Source organism: Primulina eburnea, chromosome 14, assembly GCF_022965805.1.
Source record: "Primulina eburnea isolate SZY01 chromosome 14, ASM2296580v1, whole genome shotgun sequence".
Classification (NCBI taxonomy): domain Eukaryota; kingdom Viridiplantae; phylum Streptophyta; class Magnoliopsida; order Lamiales; family Gesneriaceae; genus Primulina; species Primulina eburnea.
In genome coordinates, this window is record NC_133114.1 from 24,494,654 (window position 1) to 24,509,015 (window position 14,362).

At 33.2% G+C, this 14,362-nt stretch overlaps 1 protein-coding gene across 3 annotated transcripts; it reads left to right on the forward strand.

Annotated features, from left to right (window-relative positions):
- The first annotated feature begins 3,512 nt into the window (after positions 1–3,512).
- On the forward strand, positions 3,513–7,187 carry LOC140812613 (uncharacterized). Of its 3 annotated transcripts, none has more exons than XM_073170926.1 (3): positions 3,513–3,801; positions 5,152–6,438; positions 7,019–7,187. In XM_073170926.1, exons 1-2 carry the CDS (start codon positions 3,703–3,705, stop codon positions 6,415–6,417), a joined length of 1,365 nt encoding a protein of 454 aa, XP_073027027.1. In that variant the 5' UTR covers positions 3,513–3,702; the 3' UTR covers positions 6,418–6,438; positions 7,019–7,187. The 3 variants fall into 3 exon arrangements, with proteins under 3 accessions (XP_073027027.1, XP_073027026.1, XP_073027025.1); XM_073170925.1 differs by lacking the exon at positions 7,019–7,187 and adding an exon at positions 6,536–6,734; XM_073170924.1 differs by lacking the exon at positions 7,019–7,187 and having other exon boundaries at positions 5,152–6,734.
- Positions 7,188–14,362: the final 7,175 nt, after the last annotated feature.

A 14,362-nucleotide genomic window follows, 5' to 3' on the forward strand; every position in this document is an offset into this window, starting at 1 on the left:
GCTAAAATGAGTTTGTAAAATGATTGTACAAATCAAAGTCTTTTAGTGAATTCATTCTAAAGTGAAAAATAGAGATTTAAAAAGATATTGCATTCGAACTTCTATAAAAACCTTGTGTCATTTACTTTAAGATTTATCTTCATGTCTGACTTGATTTATATATCCAGCCATTTTGTTAAAAAGATTTTTTAATATTAAATACATATCATCACTAGTCTAGTCAGACTATTTCCGCAATTGAAAAATAATTTTTAATGGTCCAGTTATCTCTAGTCATTCAAGAAAAACGCATAAACAATTACAATGGTTCAGGTCAACATGAGTTTTCAAAAGAAATTTTAAAGTGTTATTTATCTCTTTATCCTAAATACATTTACGATCCTAACAATTCTTCTTTAATAATATATTTAAAAACATATTTCATAGCCCCACGTATTGACAAACATTATTATTTTATTAGAGACACATATATTTGTAATGGAATCAATTAAAGGTCTGAATCACTTTATGCTTTAGAGTCATTTGATGCATTTGAATATGAATTCTCAAACATCATGTTAAAATGTATGAATAAAGATAAAAATATGTCATAAAATAATGAATAATAATGTTTTAGATTCTTTTATGAAAGAAATTTAGACATATTACAGAATAAAGTTAACTAATTCATAAATGAAAAACAAATGAAAAATTCAAATAATTTTCCTACCCAAAATTCTATTTAGTATGAAGAATTTTCTCTGCCAACCTCGACACAGGAAAATTAAATACATCCAAGCACTTTTGAGTATCAAAATCTTGGAGCACAGGATCAAATTCATTAGCTAACCTAGTGGAAATAGAACCCTTTTTTTCTCGAATCTCGTTTCTCTTTCTTTTTCTTTGCTAATTGTACCTACCGGCACCTATTGTCGAGTTTTTCATAACTTCTTGATTTTAGCATTAGTATAATATCATTTCGAACTCTATCTAACTCAACGTCTCAATCATTTGTATCACCATTCAAATTAAAGATTTGGTTAACCTTTTAACGGTGTTATTGCATCATATCCAGTTTATATAGAATACATATTCCAATAAATCTAAATTCTTGGTATCTTCGATTTAAAATTTGCATATTCTGGATTTTACTGTAATGTAATACAAAATAAATAAATTTAACAATTCAAATTTTTTATTCTATGTAAAATTGTAGTAGAATAGTTTGAAAATTTTACATGTAGAATGAAGGAATTTAGGTTGAGAGGGTTTGAAATTTCAAAATGACGGCTTGGTGTTATAGGTTTGTGGTTTTTGAAAAGCTAGTTTAATTAAGTACTTTTTAAAGCACTAAACATATATAAAATTATAAAAGCATTTTATATTGAAAAAACACTTTTAATGCTCTAACTTTTTAATCTAAACATACTCTAATCTATTGGTTTCTCCAACCAAAAGAACTTTAAAAGAGTTTGAATATAGAAATTGTAGCTTAAGAAAAACATTTAAATAAGTTCAGGTTTTTTTAAAATTTTAATAAAAAAAAACTGGTTTTGGTGTTCAAATAAATGTGAAAAATTGATTTTTTAAAAAAAAATAATAATTGAGTAGGTCTCTTATGAGACAGTCTGACGAATCTTTATCTGTGAGACGGGTCAACCATACCGATATTCACAATAAAAAATAATATTATTAGCCTAAAAAGTAATATTTTTCATGGGTGATCCGAATAAGAGATATGTCTCACAAAATACGATCCGTGAGACCGTCTCATACAAGTTTTTGTCAATTTTTTTTTTTAATAAAAGCAGAAACAGACACCCAAAAATATGAAATTCTAAATTTTTAAAAAAATCATATTTTAAGTTTCTTAAAAGAAAAAAAAACTTATGTAATCAAACATTCTAACTTTTTTTTAAAAAAAAATAGTTTACTGGCTCCTCCAACCAAACGTAATTCAAAATCTTACATGACACGCTGATAACTAAATTCGAGACGAGACCTCTTATTCAAGATCCAATTATGATGAAATATTTTTCAACTAAAAAAAACATAAATCTTGTAGCTGGTTAAAACATGAGGCGCAAAAATGTCGACTTCATAACGAACATAAACAAAAAGCTAGGCAATCAAAGTGTAAAAAAAAAAAGGTTAAAAAAGGTTAAAGTGAACATGGTAATTTTGGGAAGACAACTTTTGGGCCAATCAACGGAAATAGGAACCTTCCATTATCAATTAAATTATATAATAATATTTTTTTAAAAAAAACTTGCTTTGGAGACATGAACCAACCGTGCAAGTTAGTTTGGGTTGCAGGTAAAGGGGGAGAATTTTGCACGGTGGGCCCAAACGTACGCCGGGGTGCCACGGAAAGCGATGTGCGCACGAGCGATTAGATGCGTCCACCAAGCATCTATATTTCATTAAAAATTGATTATATGGTGTTTTCAATTACCGAATTACCCTTAAACTATTTAATTTATTATTATGCTCCCAACTTAATAAAACCTTATTATTTATATATATAAAAAATAGGTCGTCATAGCAATTATTTTGGAATATACGAAAATATTTAATTTCATAATAATTCTTTATGCTTGCTATTTTTTTAAAAACATCTTCAAATCACTTTGTTTCTAAACAAATTTTTTTTTTTAAATTGTACAATTCTTATAAATTAAAAATAATATCGTGTTAATTATTTAATATTATTTGACCAACTTAAAATATAATATCACATATAATACGTATACATCTTCTAATTATATATATAAAAAACAATATTCCATATCTTATTTTTTATTATTCAAATTTAAGTTGCTATATTAAAGTCATTCCCAAAATAAGATATAGGGTGTGAGTATATGACATTAGGTCATACTAGATTAGATTGAAATTCGATTCTTTCAATTCTAAATACATCGTGAGACGGTCTCACACATATTTATCTGTGAGACGAGCCAACCCTACCGGTTTAAGATCCAATTTTATTAATCAAATAGTTATCCATAAAATTGGATCTTAAACCGGGTCAAAATAATTATTAAAACAACTTAAAATTTTAACGATAAATATTTGACTATTAATCTATCTTTAGTTAATCCACTCAACTAAACACACCCTTAGCATAAAAAATAATTTTTTCCATGAATGACTGAAATAAAAGATCCATCTCACAAAATACGACTTGTCAGACAGTCTCGTACAAGTTTTTGCCATACATTTTTATACCATGATTTTTCAAATAGTATTTATTCTTTAAAAAACTTTTAAAATATTTTATAAAAAAATTCATAAAAAATACTTATGTTAACTGAGCCAAGATCTATATATTATTTTATATTTAAAATACTTATCAAAATGAACAATCTTAATATATAATTTAAAAAAAATAAAAAAAATAAACCGAAATACCTATACTAGCCCCAAGATGGAAGCCCTTTTATGCCATTTCCTTCGTGTACAAAAATGTAATTGTACTAATTCCCCTTAATATTCATCACCATTGTATAATGGACAACCTCCTTTTTCAAGTCATTGCCGTGTTTGACCTCCGAATCAATCTATCTTACACATATACATACATCTACAATTTTCTTTATCGTTGTTATTCAATCACAATTTGATTTTCTTTATTTTGGTTTTTCTTCGATGAATATGTGAAATTTAAGCTCGATAATCTGAATTTTTGACTGAAATTTTGTGTGATTGATCTGGTCAACAATGAGAAGAGTGAATGGAACGGATGCGATAGACACGATAAGCGCTGCCGCCACGGCGGTCGCTTCTTTGGAGAATCGCGATCCTCAAGCTTCGTTTCAGGTGTGGAAAGTTTGTCTTCATTAGAGCTATTCAGTAACTTTTTTTTTTTTGTGTTTCTCCGGGAAAAGGTTGATGATTTAAGCGTTTTATACTTGGTTCGTGTTGAAAGCAACTCCGTGATGATTTCTTTACCTTTGAATTTGGTTGTAGTTTGATGGTGGTGTTCTAGAATTCGCTTAGTTGAGTGTTTGATGCTCGTTTCATTTCGAACTCTTTTTTTTTTTTTTATTAATGGGTTAGAGATCTGATGATTTAGGCCTTATGATTTGTCGATGCTGTTGAAAATTTTGAATTTGATGTGTTTTAGGCATGAATATTGTGTTGTTGAGAACGTCTATATTTTACATGAACCGGTTTTTTTGTAAAGGAAATTTAAGAATATCTCACGAAATTTCAGAACGTCCTTGGTCATCAGTTAACGGAGGTTCTTGATAGAAGGGTTTCAAAATTATATCGACATCGTTAGATTTGTTCGTCAATAGGGAAAGATTGTAGAAGCAGATTTCTAGTTCTCTGCTGAGATATTTATTTAATTTATAAATACGAATATGAAATGACAAGGAATGTTGATCAAAGTGGTCTGCCTGTTTTATTGTGGTTTGGTTTACTAGTCTCGATGTTACCATTTTTAGCAGTGACCTTCACAGTCAGTGTTTACTTTAATTGAATTCTATATTTGCTAGGATAAACCTGACACAGGAGCGCAACTCTTGATGCATATAGAGTTGCTGGCCATGAATTGTTGGGTTTTTTCAAAACTTATTGAAGCTGAAGAATTTTGTAATAATTTGTAACCCGAATTTTTTTAATCCTTTGTAGATTTCAATACCCACTGTAGACTAAAGTACCATGATGTAGCCCCAGTGGTGCTCTTTTTTTGCCTTCTTTTTTCCTCTTCTACTACTCTTCGAGGTTACATAGAAACTCAAAATACTCGTTAGGAAAACTGAAGTTATTGAACTCTGATTTTCCTGGTGAAGTTAATTCTAGCACTCTTTTTTGTAATAGTGGATAATTTCTTTTGGGCTGCTATCTCTAATTGCCCTCGTGCACTATAATTTGACAAAGGGAGGAAGTTTCTTCACTGTGATTGTGGACACTGTTAGATGTTGCCTTGAATTGTATCTTTAGTTTGTACTACAATAGAATGATACTACTAACTTCTGGGTGAATTTCTGAATCTTGTCTATTTTCCACTTTGAACTTAATGAAGATGCTGTACATATGCTTTCTTTTTATTACTGTCTTGTGCCATTAAACTTTCAAGGACTTCGTTTTTCTTAAATCGGATTGATTTCTGTATTGTGCTTCTCATTCTCATGTAATGTGACTTGTCCTTTGTTATTGTAGAAAAGAAGGTGGGGAAGCTGCTGGAGCCTTTATTGGTGTTTTGGATCGCACAAGAATAGCCATCGAATTGGACATGCAGTTCTTGTTCCTGAAACGGCGGGTGCAGGACCAGATGCTTCTGTACCTGAAGATCCATCCCATCCACCTTCAATAGTAATGCCTTTTACCGCACCGCCTTCATCTCCGGCATCATTTCTTCCCTCAGAACCACCTTCTGCCACTCAGTCACCAACTGGCTTATTATCCCTCACTTCTGCCTCTGCAAACATGTATTCTCCTGGTGGCCCTGCTTCAATTTTTGCTATTGGCCCTTATGCTCATGAGCCCCAGTTAGTCTCACCCCCAGTCTTCTCGACCTTCAGCACAGAACCATCAACTGCACCCTATACTCCTCCCCCAGAATCAGCCCACTTGACTACGCCATCCTCTCCCGAGGTGCCATTTGCTCAGCTTCTCGAACCCAACCTCCATCATAATAGTGAAGGTGATCAAAGATACCCTTTATCCCAGTATGAATTTCAATCCTATCAACTTCAACCTGGAAGTCCAGTCAGCCATTTGATCTCTCCTTGCTCGGGCATCTCTGGTTCGGGTACCGCATCACCTTTTCCTGATCGTGAGTTTGCCAGTGGACATCCCTTTTTCCTTGAGTTCAGAACTGGAAATCCACCTAAACTTTTAGATCTCGACAAGATAATTTTTCGTGGATGGGAGTCATGTCAAGGATCAGGTGCTGTGACTCCAGATGCTGCTGGTGCTACATCTTGTGAGCCTTGCCTTGTGAAGCGCCAAGATTCAGACGTTGCTCCTCTTCCAGATACACATAATGGATCAAGAAATGATGATACCATGGTTGATCACAGAGTTTCTTTCGAGATACCGGCCGAAGAAGTTTTAAAATGTGCGGAAAAAGAGCCAGTGACCTTGTTGCCCAAAGGCGTTGCAGTGTCTGTTGAGAATGTAGAATTCAAAGGAGAAGAAAAGCCATTACAAATAACTAATGAAACTGGTGATTCAGCTGGACAAACTATCATTGGCATCTCTGAGAAAGCTCAGAGCGACAGCGAGAATGGGCCGGGTCATAAAAAAAACCGAACAATCACTCTTGGATCAGCCAAGGAGTTCAAATTTGACAATATAGATGGACATTGCGATGAACCTGTAGTTGGGTCTGATTGGTGGGCGAATGAGAAGATTCTTGGTGAGGAGGGAGCATCATTGAATGACTGGTCTTTCTTCCCAATCATGCCGACTGGTGTCAGTTAGCTGCAGCAAACACAAAAGAAGGTATCACTTACATAAAGTTAGAACACATCCAGTGACAACTTGGTACATTTTGACCTTACACTGGCAAATGGGATATTTAGCTATTCACGTTTTGCAGGACTGATTATTACTGAAGGCAGTTTTTCGCGCACTTCCTTATCTAGAAAATGAATTAGTTAGGTTACTGACTGTACTGCAATACCCAGAATGGAAACTTCTTGATGTATATGTATTTTCGTTTTTCTGTAAGTTAGGATAATTTGATATAGTTAGAACTGTTTCAGTTTTTGATATAGTTAGAACTGTTTCAGTTTCAAGGTGATGGCAATGTTTTTTAATTCAGACGATAATCGTGCCAGTTAAGCTTGTTGATGTATGATATAGCTTCTTTTTAGCTAGCCTTAGGGGCTAGGGCATCTTTTCTCTGTTCGTAAAAATAAATAAAAATTGTGCAACTCATTTGCATTTGTTTGTTTACATGTTGCATACACCCCTCTGATATGGGAATGTTCGGACGTGTATGCACAGTATGTATGCACCATTCTGTGCAGTTACTTAGCATCTGGTGTCTGATTAACCAATTTATGTATTTTATTGGCAGAGTTCCTCGTCCTCTCTTAGATGTTTATGTCAATGGAGGATCAACAACGTTCTTAGCCTTGGAATTCTGTTTTTGGTCTTTGGAATTATAAATTTTGATGTAAGACTAAGTTTAATAATGTTGTATAATGACTTATAGTTCATCTGACACCAAAATCTTAAGTTTAGGAGGTTTCATGCTCAAAATCCAATTGTAACACTTTCTTCCCCTGATAAAAAAAAATTAAGAATATTGTTGATCCTCCGTTGTCATAAACATCTAACAAAGGAACATACCTATGTGCACACACTGTTGCCGCCATCTTTTATTTGCTCATACTTGATATATTTGTACGATAATATTTTTTATATAAACTTAACTACTTCCTTAGTTTGAATTAATTCATGTTTTGGATTACAAAAATAATATATATATCTATATATATATATATATAATTGTTCGATCTTTGACCTCAGAAATCTTGATAAGAAGAAAAGACATGGTTTATTTTGAAAGCAAGACATAATCATTAGGACATTTCCACTAGTTGTTAGGTCGGCTACATAGATATTAGTTCTCCAAACTAAGTGATTTTCCCACGTGTCATCTCTTAAATCAAGATCTAAGATATCATTCTTAACCATTTGAAGTCAAAAATTTCTGTTGATAATGATTTTCGAAATGAATTTCTAGACTCGCCAATTTATCGACATCTTCCCCACACTACGAGTGAAAGGGAAAATGTAAAGATTAAGAATCAATACGATCTTTATAAGGCTCCTCCTCCGAATGAAATCCAATGGGATCTGGAGAGACCATGTCTTCATCGATAGGATCCCAAGTACCGGGATCGATCGAAAGTTCGATTTTTTCTGAACTACTCATTTTCAAATGATATCCACATTGTTTGAACCGAAGTCATATAGTTCATTGACATAGGGGAGCAGCAACAACATGCTATGTAGCTCTCCATCCACAGGTTAAGGGAGTAAGTGGCAAGTCAATATTACTAATACGAATTCACTCAGCCTGAATTTGAATAATCCATTTCAAATGCCACTACCTAAGTATTTGGTGAATCTTATTTTACCTTTGTGGTGTGCCAAAACAGCATTGACTCATGTGGAGTACATCATTGTTGGTCCCACGTATCATAACTTGAGATAATAATATGAAAATAAAGTATAAAACTAGACATCGAGATTTACGTAGAAAACCCATAAAATTATCATAGTAAAAATCACGGGTAAAATGAAATAAATTTCGCTATAATATTTATAGTGTAAAATCACTCATTGTGTTTACAAAGAGAACACACACTCTCTTAATACATGAGAACAAACGCCTCACAAACATTATATAACTAAGCAATCAAATGCTATAGGATAATATAAATAACTCGATGAATGGATGATATGGAATGAGGAGAGGAGAGATTTATTCTCTCTCAACGCGTTTCGTCTGTATTCTTCCTACCTTCTAAGATGAGCTCAACGTGTTTTGCCACCAACCTTCATAAATATTGTCAGCAACCTACCTAGCATATTGCCGATAGTCATAACATAATTTAACAATAAGTTATTAAAAGTTGCAAATAGAATCCAAATGAAGCTCGAACCATTTTACCCCAATGGAGTGGAAGGTGTATGAAGCTTGGAGCCGTTCAGTCTGCTGCTCCTGGAATGTGTTAACCAGCTTGGACTGTCCATAAGCGAATATGGGGTTGTAACTATAGATCAAAGGCACAGGAAAAGAATTATTAAGTGACTTCCCCTTATTTAAAAAGGCATTTCACCATCTCCAACGAGGAACTGAGTAAATATTGATCAAAAAGTTTTCATACATTACTTGGACCATTCAATTACACTTAAAAGAACAGCTGGACCCAAAATAACTTGAGTTATTTTGTTATCACCAAAACATAGAATATTTTCGACTTAACACAACGACCCCATATATATTGATAAATGTACATATTTAGATGTATTCTTGAATAATATCATAAGGATATCATCTCATTTTCTATTAGAAAAGTTGTTACTGATTAGATTACTGTATTTTACTCCTACATTGATTGCAAATGACATTTTTATACCCTTGTTTTTTGAAATCAATTTTCCAAGGATTACCATTAATGCATGTTTTGGATTGTTATATATATTTTTGGGTTATGTTGTCAATTCACAGTTGAAAAACTTCGGATTTTCATTCACACTTTTTAGAATAGTGTAGATATAGATATATCATTTTGATAAGACTATGCAAATCAAAATAAGATACTACGGGTAGATGAGACATTATATATAAATATATCGATATCAAATTGTAACAATTCCTCTCTCCTGACTAAAAAAAAAAAAAATACTACGGTCAATGTTGATAGCTCATCTACCACCAAAGTTTCAAGTTTGGGACAAAGTATCGTCTTAACTTTGAGATCAAATTGTAACAAATCCCTCCGCCCGGATAAAAAAAAAGAAGATATAATGAGATTATAAATATAAAGAATATAAGAGAATCTTAATTTCAGCCACCCATCTATGGCAAAATTCGACATATCCAAATCTTTTTCTTCAAATATTAGCAATACGCAAGAGTTATTTCGCGGATATATAGCTAGCCTCCTAAGAATGATGATGAAAAAGAAAAGAAGAGAATTTCAGAGAGAAAATGGAAGAGAACATTTATTGTAACATGAACTGAATGAATATCATTGATTATGATCCTCGACTTTGTTTATAGCATTATTTAGCTTGTGTGTTTAGATAAGATACTTAGCAAAATAATTTTGATTAAATTTGTTATTTTGAAATCTTACCCATTCAAGTTGCAAATTTTAATACGAGTTTGAGTAAAGAGTTAGTATAACAAATTTCAAACTTTCACAAAATCAAATCATTAAATTTGTCGTGTCAAAGTAAAACGATATGCGCTTAATACTTCGTCCTTTAACAAATCCAAAGGTCCGACCTCAACAAAAAGAATAGAGTGGACACTTCCAACGAGACAATTTTATGCATGCATGCATGCACCATTTACGTTGAGCTTTATCTTTGATCGATCTATAGCCCTTCAAAACTTCATTAGATCACAAAACTTCTGAAAATGCTTAGCTGATGGACAACAACCAATTCACATTATACATAAATGATGCAAAGGTCTCAACCGGCCGTACCTCATGATTCCCTCGATCGTGAGATAAAGAAAGTTGCATTTGGATCATCAAATAGACTTTCTAACTCTTTTTATTCCCCCCACCCCCCCCCACCCCCCCCCCCCCCCCCCCCACCCCCGCTACATGCATAAAGCACACCCTCTCTCCCTTTTATGAACCCACCTAGTGTAAACGTTTAATATAGGAGGCTTTGACCTAATAATTCAATTTCTGTATTTGAGAAAGTATATTTGAGTTTGGAGAAATGATGGCAAAACGACCACAAACACTTCAAGACTAATTAGAAACAAACAAACTAATTAGATGCGCTGTGACTGAGAGATGGATGTAGAGAGTGAAAAGGTTATGAATCACATACCGGTGATAATTCGCCTAGGGGAAAGTTCTCTGACATGATAAGCATCGGGAGTTTGTGCATGGTCAACAATCGCTCCAAAAGCCTGTTCCTCATCTATCAACTCACACCTATCTGGCACCGCATCAACCTCTTCAATCCCTCGTACGATCTACTCCAAAGGAGCCAGTTTATATAGCAGTTTAGCTACACCAGTCATGTGCTTTGAACATCCACTATCCAAGTACGAAACTGACTTCTTGATTTTTTCAGTTTATGTGTCTTGCAATCACAAATGAAGAATAACTCTTTTTACCCATACCTACTTGGGTCCAGACGGTATTAGTTCTTTTGTAACCCAAACTTGGATCGATTTAGTTGATGGGTCACTTGTTGTGTTCCAAAGAGTTTGTGCATATGCATGTGTGTGGTATATGTTCTGTGAACAGTAGATACTTCATTGATTTTCCTGTTTCTTTTCTTAACAAGATTTTGTTGTTAAAGTATAGATTAGCCTTGCCCTTCATTGAGTTATGTCTAGAAAAACTGGTTCGGTACACTTCCAATTTGGCTTAGCATTAGAACTCTCAGGTACATAACCAACATCAAACTTTCGACCTTTACTCATATTTTCAACTAGCTTTGCAACTTGAGGTATGTGTTCTTTGTGTTCACATACCAAACTTGATCTAAAAATATGAATAAATTTCTTTTGCACATTTCCAGTTTTGGTTGAGTACTTGTCTCAGCAATTCTTTCATTGTTGTTGAAACCGAGACTAATTTTGTCTCCAAATAATTTTTGCAATTCTTGCATTTCATTTAAGGAAACTGAAGACTTATTCCAACATAGTGACAAGATTATCTCTCATGAAATTAGTTGAGCTAAAATTAAATATATGTTCACTGGTAAATTTCAGCTCAACATCAATGGTCATCAAACACTTCACTTCCTCATCATCACTCGAACTGCATGAACTTTCTGACTTAGATGATTCACTGTCAAAATTAGCCAAATTTGACTTGTTTTCCTTGGCCATCAACACCTTATGTTTCTTTTTGAAGAACTTCTCATCTTTGAACCTACTTATGTCAAAGAACTTTTTCTCCTTCTCATTTGCTCTCTTGTCATCTTTCTTTGGTTTGGTATAGTCAGCTATAAAGTGTCCAATTTTATCACAGTGAAACAAGTGTTGCAATCATCAATAAAGTTTCTCTTCTGATAAGATCTTCGGTGAGAGCATTGAAAAATGCCTTGATTTTTTCTTAGAAAATTTTCAAACTTCATCACAAACAATGACATGACATCACTACTTTACTGCTTGGCTAACTTCTCACTCGAAACTGTTGGTTCCAATTTTACTTTCGTTAAGGTCTTAGTCAAATGAGAGCTAGACTTATTATCCTCTCTTGTTTACAACTCAAACTTGTATGCCTTTAAATCCCTTAAAAGTAGTGCAACGCCAATTTTTCAAATTTTTAGATTACCTCATTGCCATTGTTTTCACGTCCATTTCTTGGGCAAACCACGCATCACTTTCAGGATAACTTCTCGATTACTGTCCACTTTCCCAAGTGCACCCAATTAAATGATAATGTTGATAACTTTTTCATCAAATTCATTCATTGATTCACCTTATTTAATTTTGATGTTGTCAAACTTCTGTATAGTAACAAAAAGTTTGTTTCTTTTGCTTGTTCATTTCCTTTGCACAACTGAATCAGTTTTTTGTAATTTCCTTTCAGAGTTTTATACAGTATATCTTTAGCCACATTATCGAGGTTGGTTTTCTCCTTATCGTCGTTTTTTCATTCATTTATAGGCTTTTCAATTTTCTAAGGTGCCCCATCAGTTATAGCAACAACACTGTTTGCTTTCATAATTTCCATTGGTCCATTAGTAATGATATACCATATATCATCCTTTTGTGTAGCTAAATGAGCATGCACCCTTATCTTCCAGTTGTCAAAATCTTCCTTTGAGAATATTGGAATTTTGTTAAAAGAAGTCATTTAAAGAAATGTTCAGAGACGACAATATGCCTATCTCTTATACAACTTGATAGGAACAATGTAAATAATTAGAAATGGGGCTGAATAAACACTCATAACAAATTTCTTAAATTCAAAATAATTCAGTCTGGTTAGAAACTAAACTTGGTATTCTCTATGTCAATGTCATTTGACTTGCAAAAATATGTGCAGAAAAAAGGCAAAATGATAGAGAACTCAAGCTCCTACATCACCTCCAAGCTCTTCCATTTGGGAAGGCTCACACTAGAAAGCTTTAATCTTTACAAGGAATTTGTAGACGACTCGGTTCAATTTGTACTTAATATCACCAAAACTAAAACTCCTGGTCTACTCATCTAAAAGAAGAAATAATATACCAATTGTTCTCGAATACAATGAATTACAAAGAATAACTAATACTTAATGATTCTCAATTATCAGACATAATACTTTGTAAAGTGTGTCTGAGTGTATAATCAGTATTTCTTGAACTTGTAATCTTGAAACAAATAGTCGTTATAAGTGTGTACCTGTTGTTCTTGTAACTTGGTGTTACCTACTCAATTGATCTTCATCTTTATTTATAGACTTCAAACTGCAACAGTCACAACCCTAAAAAAAAAGATCAGTTGCTACGTCTTTTGTTCAAGTCATCATTCTCTAATATCCGTATAAGATGTAGTGCAGTAGAATATGGCTATATCATCAAGGTACATAAAATCTTATCCAATAATCAATTTAGTCATGTGGTGTAAACCGATATACTTGAGAATGAATGATGATCTCTGAACTGATAGCTTGAAAAATGTTTTGATGACAGTCAGTTTTTCTTTGAGTCAGTTTTGCTTCATCGGTACAATTTAGGTAAACCAGTTTAGCTTAGATCAGTTTTGCCCTTAATCATTTGTTAACACCAAAATATAAATGTTCAAACAGCCTCATTTTTTCATCAACCCCTTTGATCAAGAACGTCGGAACTCAAGTCTGATTGCAACCATCGGATCATGGTAAGAGCATCTAGTAGCACCACTCAACGTTCTCTTAGGTATCATTGATAGTATATGTAAGAACCAGTAGGTTATGTTAGCATACAGCATGGCCCCTTCAACTTATATATCTGATCGAATCTGCAACCACTAGTTTATAGATATTTGAAAATGAATTTGATAACGATGTGATTAATGTTTGAGTAATCGTGACATCGTATATGCAACTAGTAAAACACATTTCCAAAAAGCACATGTATTGCTCTAGCGAGAGACTCTTTGCACTATTAAATCATCAAATCACATAAGATATCTTCACCAGTAGGTGAGCGGTGAATCTCATACTAAAATGCATTAGCTCTTTGGTATTTCGAAACTACACCTGTAATTAATTATCTTTTAATTTGGCATTATGAAAATAATTATCGTGTTTATTAATTTAAAACGATTATTTATGTCAAAAAAATTTATTAAGTGCGTTAAAAATATGTATTTAAAATAACGGAGATTTAAATGATAATATATATATATATATATATATATATATATATATATATATATATATATATATATATATATATATAGTTTAATTAACACTCAAGTGTTAATTAATTACAAAACTAGGTTAAATGGACTTGAGTTACTATTTTTAGTAACTCAACATATACAATACAAACACACATACCAAAGAAAAGAAACACATGCCCCCAAGCCCCAACCCTTCTCCATTTTTTTCCTTGCCCTTCAGCCACCTTCCTCCTCCACCAACTGTAGCCTCGCTGCTGAGATACGAGGATCCGACCATGCCAAAGGTAGCTCGGGACAAAACCACCCCAACACCGACCTGAATCAAGGAAA

Bases quoted from the DNA above. Each gene is read 5' to 3' on its own strand.
- LOC140812613 (XM_073170926.1), top strand. From the start codon at position 3,703: ATGAGAAGAGTGAATGGAACGGATGCGATAGACACGATAAGCGCTGCC. The intron at 3,802-5,151 runs GTGTGGAAAGTT...TTGTTATTGTAG, and splicing joins ATCCTCAAGCTTCGTTTCAG to AAAAGAAGGTGGGGAAGCTG.